General features: G+C 32.2%; 1 protein-coding gene across 8 annotated transcripts in view; it reads right to left on the bottom strand.

Annotated features, from left to right (window-relative positions):
• Csmd3 (CUB and Sushi multiple domains 3) overlaps positions 1-14,284 on the bottom strand; it is a 1,082,130-nt gene that overhangs the window by 149,086 nt on the left and 918,760 nt on the right. For 5 of the 8 annotated variants that reach the window (XM_063257640.1, XM_063257641.1, XM_063257639.1 and 2 more), the window contains 3 exons: positions 10,709-10,822; positions 10,121-10,216; positions 8,411-8,614 (listed from right to left, as the gene is read on the bottom strand). In XM_063257640.1, coding sequence (XP_063113710.1) covers positions 8,411-8,614; positions 10,121-10,216; positions 10,709-10,822 — 414 coding nt within the window. The remainder of the gene's footprint in view (positions 1-8,410; positions 8,615-10,120; positions 10,217-10,708; positions 10,823-14,284) is intronic. The other 3 variants (XM_063257643.1, XM_063257647.1, XM_063257642.1) reach the window with 2 other exon arrangements.

Below are 14,284 nucleotides of genomic sequence, written 5' to 3' on the forward strand. Positions count from 1 at the left end.
TTTTAAAGGTAAAACATTCACATCTGAAAATAGAAATACAAATCAAATATTAGTATTTGGGTCAAATGGTAAAATTTAAACTGAGCTATCTTCTGATTCATGGGAATCATCCCCTTTCCATCTCTTGTCTCATCTGTTCAGCCCTCTGTTATTTAGTCAGGTTTCTAGACTTCTACCTTAGAAAGGAAGTGTATCTTAATCATACTACACAGTAATATTGAGCCAAGAGATTAGGCTGTTGTCTGGTGTCTGGAAAGTGGGCGGAACCTGTTGTTTGCAAAGATCCAGGACACATGCCTGGAACAGTTCCCACAGCCCTGCATGTGCAGCTTCTGGCCAGAGCTCCAGCTGTCTGGAGCTGGACAGCCTACACCTGAGGTCACCCTGAGGAGGGGCAGAAACAAAAAGATACAAAAATACACAAAAAGGCAGTTGCCACTGAGTGTGGGACTACTGGGTTCCTTCACAATAGTCTGTAAAGTGTGCTCCTCTTCCTCTTTTTACTTCCCAACTTATTCTGTAGAACACATTTCTTTTCCTACCTTTAATAAACATGAAACCTTGCCACCTTTGGTGTTTGTCCCAATCATTTATTAGTTCAGGACAGAGAGAATCTACACAGAAAAAGACTTTTAACTCCTCAGAGCTCTGTAGCAATATGGCCTTTGCATGTGATGTTGATAGGAAATAAAAATTATCTGATACAATGTTCTATTCCCAGGTATGTATTTTTGATGTGTCTTAGTTTGTTCATGCGGTTGCAACAAAATGCTTTAAACTAGGTAACTTCTAAACAAGAAAAAGTGATTGCTCACATTTGTGAAGATCAAGCACTGCCCAATTACATGTGGACTGGTGTTTACTCTGAAACAATGTTCAAAAATAGGTATCTTTACATTGTGTATTTACATAGTGAGTGAAGGAACTCTCCGGGGACTCTTTAATGAGCTCTGTTTTTCTAACCTCATTCATGAAGCCCAGGCTTTATAACTTTAACAGCCACCCCCACCGCCCACTCCTAGTACTACCATTTTGTAGGTTAAGTTTTCAACTTACTTATTTTAAGGGGACACAAATATTTCAGACATTAACCTTCTACCCTTAACCGCAAAATTTATATTCTTCTCACCTGCAAAATACTGTACTTTTATTCCATCTCAATAACCCTTAATCTCTGAACTTTTATAGGATCAAAAGTCTAAACTTCCATCTCTCATCTAAATATGAATCAAATATGAAGGAAACTCAAGGCATGATTTACCCTAAGGCAAATTTTTCTTCAACTATAAGTCTGTGAAACCAAACATTATATGCTTTTAGCACATGATGGTGGAAGAGTTACAGAACAGCTATTTCATTCTGAGAAAAGAAAAACAGGAATGAACAAAGAGGTCACATGTCTTGAGCAAGTCCAAAACCTCAAAGTTGATAAGCAATCTTAGGCCTTATTGTCTGTCTTGCAGGCACGCAGGGGCTGCACTGCTGACTTCCAGAACCACCAAAGCTCACCCCCTGCTTTCTGGACACACCAAGAAGGAAGTCTTACCTTCCAGCCCTGCCTACGCTGGCTTTCCTGGGGCATGATTTGCTTCTGAAGGCTTGCCTGGACGTAGACTACGCCACAGTTCTCACAGATTGAAACTGCACACCTGTGGTTCTTCCTGGGTGGAAGCTCACATCAGCGCATCTGCTAGTTTTAGGTTTTGGGGGAGCTCGACCCACACAGCTCCCCTGGTCATTGCCCCAGTTGAGGCTGTCCCTGTGGTCCCACCTTGTAGAAGCTCTCTGCATAGGAAGCTATGCTCCTTAGGGCATAATGTAACATCTACATGAAGGAAACTGTGTGTCAACAACTAACTTGGAAATAGTACACCTCCTGCAGACATATCTGGATAGCAAAGGAGCTCTGACAGTACAGATAGCAGAGTGTGGGAAATGAGATGGTGCTGGTCAGAGGAGGCCCCCTCTTTAAAATATGACTCCCCAATTTATGTGTTCAAGAAGGGTGATGAAAAGAGCAGTCCACAGTGACCTCTGAAACACAATCAGTGTCATTCGTTTATGTATAGTCTTGATTTCTATGAAGGTATGGACTGATCGGCCTATTGTCTTAGTGAGTTGCTGTGACCGTCTGCTGAGATGGTAACCTCATTACCAAACATGGCTCAGCCACATCCTTAGAGCTTTCTCAGGAACACTTGTTTTAAATTCATATTGGCTGAGAGTTTTCCAAATTTTCAAGTTGTTTTGCTTTTGATTAACAATTCTATTTCTCTCTTCTCGAATACTTTACAGTATTTAAGCTGTACCTCCAACAATTTGCTTAGGTATTTCCTTGGTCAAATATCCAATTTCATTATTAGTAAATTCCACTTTGAACAGAACCCTAGACCAGGAGCACAATCCAGTCAAATGCTTTGTGACTTTATACCAAGGACAGCCTTCCCTTTATGGGAACAAAGGGACAATTTGTTCATTATCTCCATTTGAGACATCATAATGCAATTCACAGTACATAATGACCACTTCATTATTTTATAAAAAGACTGAAACTTTCACTAAAATCACCTACAGTATTTTCATGACAACATGGGTTTATCCTGACATGGTCTTCAAAACACTTCCAGTCTAGACCCATCACCCAGTTCCAAAGCCAAATCTGCTATAGAGGCAGTAAACTAACATGAACCTTCAACTGAGGGTCAGCCACAGAATAGGTAATCATCTGACGATGGTTTTTCGTGGATTGACTTTTGCCAAGACTTTATTTGACTTGCTGTGCTAACTCTCTAGGTCCATTCCATATTCTTCCTCTTACATACCTAACTGTTAATTTTTGATGGCAAAAGCATGGGAATTAATTCAATTGAAACATTTCGCACAGAACAATTTTATAATAATCATATATGGTTAAATGCTTTTTCAGGAAGAGAACCATTTATAGTTTAAAATGTATAATTTACTATTCTCTACATCCTTATCTCACAAATAGTCTCTTTTTTCTTCTCATGTTTCTCTTTCCTCTAATTAAAATTTCCTTCCATTTTCATTGTTCCCTCTTTTCCCCACGCCAGGTCATTTTGTCTTCCCTTTTTCTAACCCTGTCTCCTCTTCATAAACTCACGGATATTGAAAAACAACTCTTCTTTGGATAGTATGTTTAAATTTTTCAAGTTCAGGGAAAATAGCAATAAGCAGAATACAAATTATGGTTAATAATAAAAATTGTAAATATTTTCAAAGCTAATTAAACTTGTTGGAATTTTACTTGTTTTCTATTTTATATTAAACCTTGCAAATGATGCAAACCAAACTAATAGTATACTTACTCTTTTAATTGTGCTTCTTTGTTTCCATTTATTTTTAGGTTTATCAATAAATGGAAAGAAATTTCACACCTCTAAATAGTATATTCTAGTAAATAATTACTGTTAGTGTAAAGAAAATCCTATTTCTCCAAAATCTCTCAAAAAGTTTATTTTTTATTTATATATTAATTTCTTCTTCTTCTACCAATTACCATTATTATCATTATTATTATTATTATCATTTTGGTACCAGGAATTGAACTCAGGACTTTACACTTGCTAAGAAAGCACTGTGTTGCTGAACTATACCCTCAAAATAGTTTAAATGCAAATAAATACATAGATTTCAAGAGAACCTACAATACTGAATTTTGGGGAAAAAATGATGCAAACCAATCTTTATAGCCTTTCCCATGATGAAAGCATCTTCTGTGGAAGTAAATTTTACATGCAATAACTTTAAAGTGTTCTTAAAACAAAACATCAATAAATGAAAATCAACAATATCCAATTGTTTACTACACTGCAGATTAAGTTCTATTTTCTGCATTCTATACTTTTGCAACTGAAATCTTCTATGGCAATTCTAAGTTGGAGGATTTGGTTGCTACATAAATTTTGAGTACAGATGATTCCTGACTTGAATAGTTTGGTTTACGAGTTTTCAGTCTTAGGATCATGCAAAAGGGATGTAAGTTCAGTATAAGTCACAGTTCAACTTTTGAATTTTGATTTTTTTCCCTAATAACAGTGTTAAATAAACATTCTCACCTGGTGCCAAAAGGCAGGAGTGAGTCACTGTGATCATGAGAGTAATGGACTGATTCCACAGGGTGCTATGTTGGTAAACCCTGTTTGGTAAGACTGGTGTATTGAGTGCACTTTAATTTAACAAAATTCTCAATTTACACAGATTTATCTAAATGCAACTTCACCATGCACTGAAAAGCATCTGTGCTGGAATATAATCTTAAGATCAAAGCCCAAGATAGTAAACTGAGATTAATTTAAACTTGTGCTAAGAATTTATTACAAGTCCCAGGTGCAAGGACTTTACTTATATTTACATAATTCTTCACAACATTCCTGGTTAATTAGAATATTAGCATAGTAAATATACAAACAGTACTTTTAAGGAGTAATTCATAAATTTACATTTCAATGTCTTGCATATGTGGGTTTCTTGCACACTAACTGAAAGTACAAATTTCTTCCAGTAATATTTCAAAATTAATGACATAGTTTATGAATTTCCATGCCATCACAGCACTATTTTTCCAGCAGAGGACAATTTTGAAGAAATTTTCACTATACCTATGAAACTAAATGAAGATGATTATTTTGTTATCTTCAACTAGATGGCATTAATATTTTCTAAAACTGGCTGCACAAATAAACTAAAAATGACACAAAAATTGTATATGAGACATGAAGATTGATGTTTGATATTTATAGAGAAACATTAAGTCTATCGTGAATCTGAAGAGATTTATAATTATGTGTGCTTGTCTTCAGTTACCAAACTAATTTTAAGCGATGTGATTTCCAATTTATGTATATTAAATGACAAATTCTAGCAAAAATATATGAAAACATTTCTTTCAGGTCATCATTCCTTTTACTTAGGATACTTTATTACTATTTTAAAGACTATGAACTCAAACACATTGTAGCTCATAAAGATGAACATTATTATTTTGTTATAAGAATATTATTATTTTTTATAAGAATATAAGTATTTTCCCTTTCACCAATAACCTTTGCTTTATATGGCAGGCACAAAACAGGTGGACTAAATTTAATTGATTTATTGCGTACATTTGCTTATTGTACCAGGATTCTAAATGACAACATGTAAAAGTATAATTGGGATAGACAAAAGATTATGAGTTAGAACTCAAAGAGAAGCAATGCTCTATCAGTTAGGTTGAGATTTGTCCTTAGAAAAATTTAGTTTTACATCCTAAATCCATTCTACCCTTTAGTATGCTATGTTTTATTTCTCTTTTATTTTATTTATCTGCAAATTCAAAGACTAACTTCTGTATAGATTTGTGTGAGAATTAAATTTAATATGTATTTAAATTACTTAGGAACGAGGTTGTCTTGAAACATTAAGGCTGTTCTACTAAAATAACTTACACTGCAACACTGAATAGACAACAGAAATTTCTTACAGTTTTGAACATGGATGTAAACATCCCCAACAGAAAAATAGCAACATTAATACTTATTCAAAGTATTATTCACAATGATCAAATGCTCATGGCAGACAGGATGGTTCATCATACATAAATCAATAAATATGGTATGTCATATCAACAGAATGAAAGGTGAAAATATAACCTCAATAGATGCAGAAAAGGCATTTGGTAAAACCCAACAGCACTTCATGATAAAACAAATGATGACCAAATGAAGTATACAAGAAACAAACCTCCAGTAATAAATAAGGCCACTTATAATAAGCCAGCAATTAACATCACACTGGGAGAAAACAAAAGCTTTCTTTCAAACATTTGAAATTAGACAAATAAGTCCACTTTCACTCAAGATTATAGTAGAAGTGCTGGGCAAAGAAATCAAACTAAAGAAAAATAACAAAGAGCAATCAAACTGGAAAAGAAGTCAGTTTGTCACCACAGATGACAGGACAATATACAGAAACACAAAATATTCCATCAAAAACAATAATCAAACTCAGTGATGTTACAATTTACAAAAGCAAGCTATACAAATCAGTAGCAATGCTATATACTAATAACAAACCAAAAGTCAAAAAATTCCTATTTACAGTAGATATGATAAAACAGTTTTATTCAATAAAAACCGAATCATATCTACAATGAAAACTAAACATATCAATGAAAGAATTTAAAGTGGAGACCAAAGAGCAACAAAAAATAGAATAATGTATCATAGGCATAGTAACAATCAGTCAAAATATTTACAGTACCCAAAACAATCATGAGACTCAACGTAATCCTTCTCAAAATGTGAATACCATTTTTCACAGATCTAGAAAAAGTCCTAAAATTTGAAAAATCCACACTCACAGATACACAGAAATATGTAAATAGCCAAAGTCATCTTGAATAAGAATATTATTTCAGAACTGCACAGCCATAGTAATCAAAATGGCATGGTCCTGGCATAAACATAGATCCACAGACCTTGGAACAGAATACAAAACTGGATGTAAGTCCATTCATCTACAGCCAATTGATTTTCAGTGAAGTTGCTAAAAATACATACTAGCAAAAGGATAGACGTTTCAGTAAATGATTAGTTTCTCTTATACAAAAATCCCAAAGTACAAATGAAAACCAAAATAAAAGGTATGTAATGGGAAATAGTGAATTTTTTTTGCAAGTAGGACTTTTGCAAAAGCGAAAGGGAAATAAGAGAGGACACAGGAAGGGAAAAAGGACTCAAAACAGGATAATGATGTGATATGTATGTGTATCAACCTCATCAAGAATGTACAAAAAACATGCAGCAATAAAACTAAATTTTTAAAAATGATGGTATATAGAATTTTTTTTAATCTACGTGGAGAAAAATGTCAAGAGAACCTTCTCTCACCAGTCATAAAAATCATCTCAAAATGGATTATATTTATAGGTAGGACCCAAAACAATGAATCTACTGGAAGAAAAGATCATAAATGACTCAAGATAAAAGAATAGATAGGACATTTTTGGATGAGATTTCAAAAGTATAAGAAACAAAGCAAGCAGAGAGATAGTAATGCATCAAAGTAAACAGCTTCTGCTCAGTAAAAGAAACATTCATCAAAGTGGAGAAACTTCCTACAATGGAAAGAATATTTGTAAATTATATAACTGATAAGATGTTAAACTCAGAAAGTATAAAAAACTAAGGTACTTCAATAACAAAGGAATAACCCAGTTTATAAATAAGCAGCAAATCTAAGAAGACATATATCAAAAGAAGACATATGAATGACTAACATATTAAAATTGTTCAACATCAGTAATCACCAAAAGAATGTGAATCATAACAGAGGTGAGATATTCTCTCATTTCAGTAAAAACAGTGGCAATTATCAGAAAGTCAAAAGATAACAACTGTTGTTGAAGATGTGGATAAAAAGAATTTCTTGCAATGTATTGTGAGTGTAAATTAGTACAGCCATTAGGAGAAAAAGCATAGAGGCCCTTCAAAAATGTAAAAGCAAAAAGAAGGCAAATTCATCTTTACTTGCAGGTGCTGTCTAATAATTTAATGGCTCATATTTTTCTTATTTTTAGCTATTTGGATATAAAGAGGAAAATTTGCTTGATGGAAATATTTGTACATATTTAAGTCACAATTGCTTCTCTGGAGCTTGTACATTCAACAGTGATTAATCTGTAATAAACCGATTACTACAGTCATCATATATAAAAAATGAAAATACGAAAACCGTATCATCAGCAACCTTACTACTGGATACATAGTCAAAGGAAAGGAAATTAGTGTGTGGAAGAGATTTCTGTTTATTGTAGCATAATAGCCAAGAAACGGAAGCAAGGTAAGTGTCTATTGGATGTTAAAGTGATAAAAAAAAAAAATCAAAACATACACAGTATGAAATATTCAGTGACAAAAGAGAAATCCTATCTTTTGAAATAAATGGATAAACATAGAAGATATTATCTCAAATGATGCAATCCCAGCACAGAGCTCACCTATATCAGAAATCTTAAAAAATTGATCCCATAGAAATAGACAAAAACATGGTAATTACAAGAGTGACATAAAAGGTTTGTAAATATTGGTAAAGTGATAAAAAATTAGAGTTAAGAATAAAATCAAGAAATTTATTTTGTATAGATTTTGATGATACCATATTTTATTTTTTAAAAAATGTTAAAAAAATATGTAAAGGATTCTAGCCACAAAACTGATAACTATATGAAGTAATGCATGTGATAGTTAGCTAGAATTAACCACTCTATAATGTATATATACTTTGAAACATCATGTTGTCCAAAAGAAATACATGCAATTTTATCAGACCCTTTAAAAAGAAATACATTTGCAAATTTGAAAAATCAAATAACACAATCACAGAATAAACAGATTTATATACTCACCAATACATGTAGGTAAAGAATCATTCCACTGGGCCAAAGAATTGGGCACTGTATCACACTTAATTGCTAAGGATCCATGGAGAATGTATCCTGGATTACATTCAAAAAGAACCAAAGAACCGACTGCAAATTCATTGCCAATTCTCCTTCCGAATCTTGGTTCCGGCACAGAACTGCATTGTGTAGAACTTGTTCTAGGAACCGCTGTGTAGAAATAATTGTTAGTTTTAATTTCCTATTTATTATTTCAAAATAATAGATTTCAAAATGTAACTCAATTGATTTTAAAATATAACCAAATTTATTTCAAAGGAATTCACCTTTTTGCCACCATTTGAATTAATAATTTCACTACAATTCTAAAAATTTTAAATTTCATACAAAACAGTATTTAAAAGGAATACTGCCATTTTTGATATATTTTGTTATAAATGTTTTATTCTCCAATCTATAAACAAAACCAATTAATTTTTTCTTTCATTTTTTGTTTTACTAAAATCTTACAAATACATAATGCAATTTTACATAGATATTGCCCCTATGGAATCAAAATTCAGTTTTCTTAAAACTGTATACGATTTTAAAACCATATGTCTCTGGATATATAAAATAATTTTACGTCTCTTTCAGTATTTGATCCTTAATAACATAAATTTTAAGAAATAAAATATATTTTATTTATTTCATAGTATATTTACAAACTTAGTTTTTAAAATACGTTTGTTATTGATAATGATAATTACATTCAGAGTATAAGTCAGACAGATTAACAACAATAAAATTTTTGTTTTATTAATCATGAAATATAAAAATAGAAACTGCTTTTGAAATTTTGTATGTCCTTCAATTGTGCCTTTTAATTTAGTTAAATAGAATGACAACAGGATGTTTTTTCTTTTTAAAACACATACAAATGTGATTAAATAGATTGACAACAGCCAAAAAGAAATATGATGAATTCCAAATTGATTTATTCCTTTTATAAGATTTGAGTAAGTGTAACAAAATTTTTACAGTGCCTTTTAAAATGTATAATACTATAAATTTTGTATAAGGGAAAGTACTATTGAGAAGAAAATACTATAATATTATAGTCAACTGATCAATGAAGTAAGACAATTTAATAAGAATATCAAATCACAAGTGTTACATTTCTGAAGAATAAAGTTCATACAGAATTCAAACAAAATAATTCAAATTATTGCTTAGTTTAATAGTAACATGAAAAACTCTCCACAAAAAAGCCAAAATAAGTGTAAATAAACTTAATTGTGCAATATCTATAATAACTATGAAGAAAGTTTCAATTCTCCTGAGATAACAAGAAAGCATAATTTTAGAATGAAGCAATGATTTCTTTGGTATGGCTAAATATATCAAAATAAAATCTGTAGAGTTTTAATTTAGAGTGCTAGACTATGAGGAAAATAGAAAATGCAGTGAAGATTTGTCAGAAAAACAGATGTTTTGCAAACATTATGTTGGGTGTTGGGAAAGAAGAAAATACATTTAAATTGAGGATGATGATGGAAACAGGAGATTGCTTTTTGCTTTGGTCAAGGTAAGGATGTTGTAGCAACGAAGAGGAAGGACACAGAGGATGTTTTATGCCTCCTCTATGGTAATGAGGTTTGCATCGTTCAATAACTGAACAAAGCATGGAAACTGATATCATTCCTTAGTGTGCTGCTAAACTACAGGGTCACTTACCTTGGTAAACAAAGTGAAATCCCTTAGCTGTTATTGGTCCAACTGAAGTAAATCGAATTGTGATCTGATTACCTGAACTCAGTGGAAGTGATTCTCCTACTCAACAAAACAAACACTAAGATATCATAAATAATTTTCATTCAGTAATCCTAACAAGTTATATCATTTTATACTCTCATTTGAAAATGTAATTCTATGTTCCATCAAATTACTTTAAAATATCCTGCAGCTAACAATGTATTTTCTTTGGGTTTAGTTTAATTGCAATCTTTTTACCAAAAGGTTTCAATTACATAATGATACACACTGTCTCAATCTTTGAAGAATCCTTAAATATTTACATTACATTAAATACCACACATTGTGATTAAATATTATATTTACTTGAGTACAATCCCAGAAAATGAGTATGTTTTTCTCTAGCTTTTGAATTACTTTTAAACTGTGTTTCTCTTATTTAAAAAAAGAAACTCTATTTTCAGTTTACTTCATTTCCGTATGGATGACATACATCTCAATGTTCTCTACAACACTAGTAAGTCAGGCTTTAACCAATAACTGACGCATGGCAGATCTGTGAAAGGATACCTGAGTGGGATCCTGAGAGGGAAGATAACAGAGAAGATTGCTGAGTTGGCCCATCATACACCTCAACAACATCGTGGAGTGATGTCTGGAAAAATACAAACTGGCCAAACACCACTGATCAACAGGAACCGGGAGAAGCAAACAAATCACCAACCATCCAAAACAGAAACAAAAACAAAAACAAAAAAATAGAAAGAGGAGGAGAGAGAGAACAAAGTATTACAATATAATAGTTATTTGCTTTTAAAACTATCTTTAAATGAAGAGAGGTGCCAATTGGTCGATATTCCTGACACATGAAATTCAAGTCATAAAGGCAATGACCATGAACTAAAGGTCATGAAATTTTAAGAAGGGTATTTAAAAAATAAATGGTATCATATAAATAAATAGCATGTGATATGAATCAAAAATCATAAGGTCGTTGTGGTTAAATATTTTATGGTAAGAGTGTTTTCTGTTGGTAGTTTGTTTCTTTTCACTTTGTGACTCTCTTCTCTTTTTCTAATTTTTTCCTCCTCCTTTAGATGAGATAGACAAAGTTTTAAATCAAGGGATTTTTTTTCTGATTATAATAATAGTTTCATTAGAAAAGTATCAAATTGATATGGTTCAGGGACAGTTTTCAATTTGCATTCTAAAGTCTTAATCATTTACTTCCAACTTGTCAAAGACTTATGATTCCTCAATAATTGAAATATCATAAGTTATTTTTAAAATGACTTTCTTGTGGTAAGCACAGTTCTTAAAGTACTCACCAAAAGAACTTTATGGCAGTTTTGTTTCATTTTGTACTTATCGTTAATTATATACTAACTTTACATGCAGAATCCACCCAAATTGCAACTGAACCCATCCAGAGCAGAAATTAGCTTGTGTTTTATGTTTAAAAAAAATTACAATGGATAACAAGTTATTCTTAAAAACATTTCACTTAATAGAAAATGCATGGGACTCAAAGAGTAGGCAGTTTAAAACATTTTAAATTAATTTATTAGAAAGATAACCTTCAAAAATTCAAAACCACATAAGCTTAAGTTACTCATTGTGTGAATGTAGACACACATATTTTTATACTTCAGATTCATGTTTTATACCTCAAATCAAGTTTCCTAACATCCCGTAGTGGTCCCTCAGAAAACAGCCTTGCCTGCTTGAAACATGCTGAGTTTTGCAAATGAGCACAGGGATCTGCACAACAGTGTACACAGAGCTACATTTATTTTATGGCCTGCAAAAATAAGCTGGTGGTCTCAGTCCAGTTCTGTGTTGAGTGAAAGAAAACAGTGACATTCAGATGAAAGGTCACTACTTTAAATAATTCCTGAATACCAAAGGGCTTAATCTTATAAGTGACCTTTGTTAAATTATTTTCTAGAAGTCATGAAAACAAATTTATATTTCTACCAAACCAGATACAGGCAGTGAATTGTTTTAATCATTTACATATTATGCAAAAATTTGAGGGGGGATCAGATCTTTTTAAAATATCCTGAATTCCATGCAACAAATCCAACCTATTTCTAAAATACCTCCCCAATAAGGAAACTTTGCTTTAAGGTTTTGCATTATTGGTGTTTGGATGATCTGTTTTCAAATGTATGTTTAAAATTTTCTGTTGTAATGCAGATAGGTGTAGCCATAGATTTATTCAGTGCCAAAATAAACTGTACCAAAACCTTGTCAGAGAAAGTATACTATGCAGTAAGGCATAACTTATTTTCTTCAATCATTTTGGAAAGTCATTTAAAAGTAAGTATAATTTAACATTCTTTAACTCTTTCTGCCTACATATCTCAACCATACTATGAGGAAACAAATTTATTTCCAAGCAAGCCTCTGCATTTACTAATATCCAAAACAAATGAAATGCATTTATCCGAGAGCTTTTTCGGAGGACAAAGTAAAAGGAAGACAAAAACTGGCTTTTTTTTTTTTTTTTTTGGTGTGTTTAGGATTCTTCACAATTCGTAAACTGCAAATTGAAAGCGTTGAAACCATAACTATAACGGTACAACCATTAATGTTGTATTTCTGTATTTTATCTAGTAAATAAAACGTAGGACATGCTTTTTTTAATATTGCCAATATTTCATGTTTGTAGTGGGTTGTAATAATTCTCAGATGAGCATAGAGAGAGTAGAGTAAGGGGTGGAGTAGTGAAGTGTTGAATCTTTGCCCTAGTAACCAAGGAGTGAGCTATTTTAACTATAATTTAACTCTGCATTAATATAGGCAATTGAAATTTTAAATTAGAAGCAGCTTTTATTAAAATAAGTTATACTATGAAAATGTTAAATTTTAATGCCAAATATAAATTTTAATTATGTCTAATAAGATATTTTAATGCATTCAGAATCGAGAAAACTTGCATGTGATCAATTTCTTATATATTATCAGATTATTTCTTCCCTAAACTAATGCTTGTAATCCTGTTTTCTCAATCAGAAATTTTAAAAATTAAATGGAAACTCTCTCGTTTCCACATTGTCTGTGATTATCTTAAGATTTCATTGTCTTATATGGAGGAAGCAATAAGTCTTTTCTTTCAAAATGTTGGAAATTGGTTTAGCAATATAGCTTAGTGGCTTAAGTGCCTGCCTGGCAATGCAAGGTCCTGAGCCAAAAAAAAAAAAAAAAATTGGGGAAAAAAAAAAAAAAAAAAAAGTACGCTTTGCTTGGATGAAACTGACAGAGAAAATCTGGTAGAAATTTGACAGGGCCTAAAATTGACCAATTTTATTTCATTTATTAATTTTCTTATAAGAAGTATTCTAGCACATTCTGTGTCATGGTATAATTTTTGTCTAGTAAGCAGACTTGTCTTGCATTTACTTGTAAATTCTATCTATCTATCTATCTATCTACATTTTCTATCTAATCTATCTAATCTATTCACTTATCTCTCTTCAATTTATCAGTCATTGTTATGGTTTGACTATCAAATGCCCCTAAAGACCTTACTTAAATTAGGCTTGATTGCCAGCTGATGGGTGGCTCATGAGGGCTCTCACCTCTTCAATGGATGGATCCAATTTAAGAGTGCATTGCTCAACTGACCTATCAGGAAGCGGGTTTTATTTGACAAGGCAGGGCCTCAGCCTTCCTTCTGTCTTCTCACTCCCTTCCTCCCTCCCTCCCATCTGGCACAAGAGAACAGCTCTACTGTGCACTCTGACTATAAAATTCTCCCTCCTAACCATAGGCCCAGAAAAAAATGAAAGGAGTGGCCCATGGGCCAGAAAGCCTGCAATCGTGAGCTAAACCAAACCCTCTCTCCTATAGCTTGCCTTTGTCAGATATTTTGTCAGAGCAGTGCAACTTTATCTGGTACTATCATCTAAAATTAGGTCATTTGGAAGTAGGGGGGGGGCATATACAGGAAGATTCCAGAGAAGTGCAGGCCAGTCTGAACTATTACTAGTGAGATTATTTTAAAAGGCAAAACAGGAAAGCAAAAACAATTTGGTTATCTGAATTCCCTTTGTATCACTGTAATCTTATTGTATACTGTGTCACATAACTGGGAGTTAAAGAGAATGCATATTTATATTTATATTTTTAGTATATGTATAT

This window comes from Cavia porcellus, unplaced genomic scaffold, assembly GCF_034190915.1.
Source record: "Cavia porcellus strain 051 isolate PalLab524CR breed Dunkin Hartley unplaced genomic scaffold, mCavPor4.1 scaffold_10, whole genome shotgun sequence".
Taxonomy (NCBI): Eukaryota; Metazoa; Chordata; class Mammalia; order Rodentia; family Caviidae; genus Cavia; species Cavia porcellus.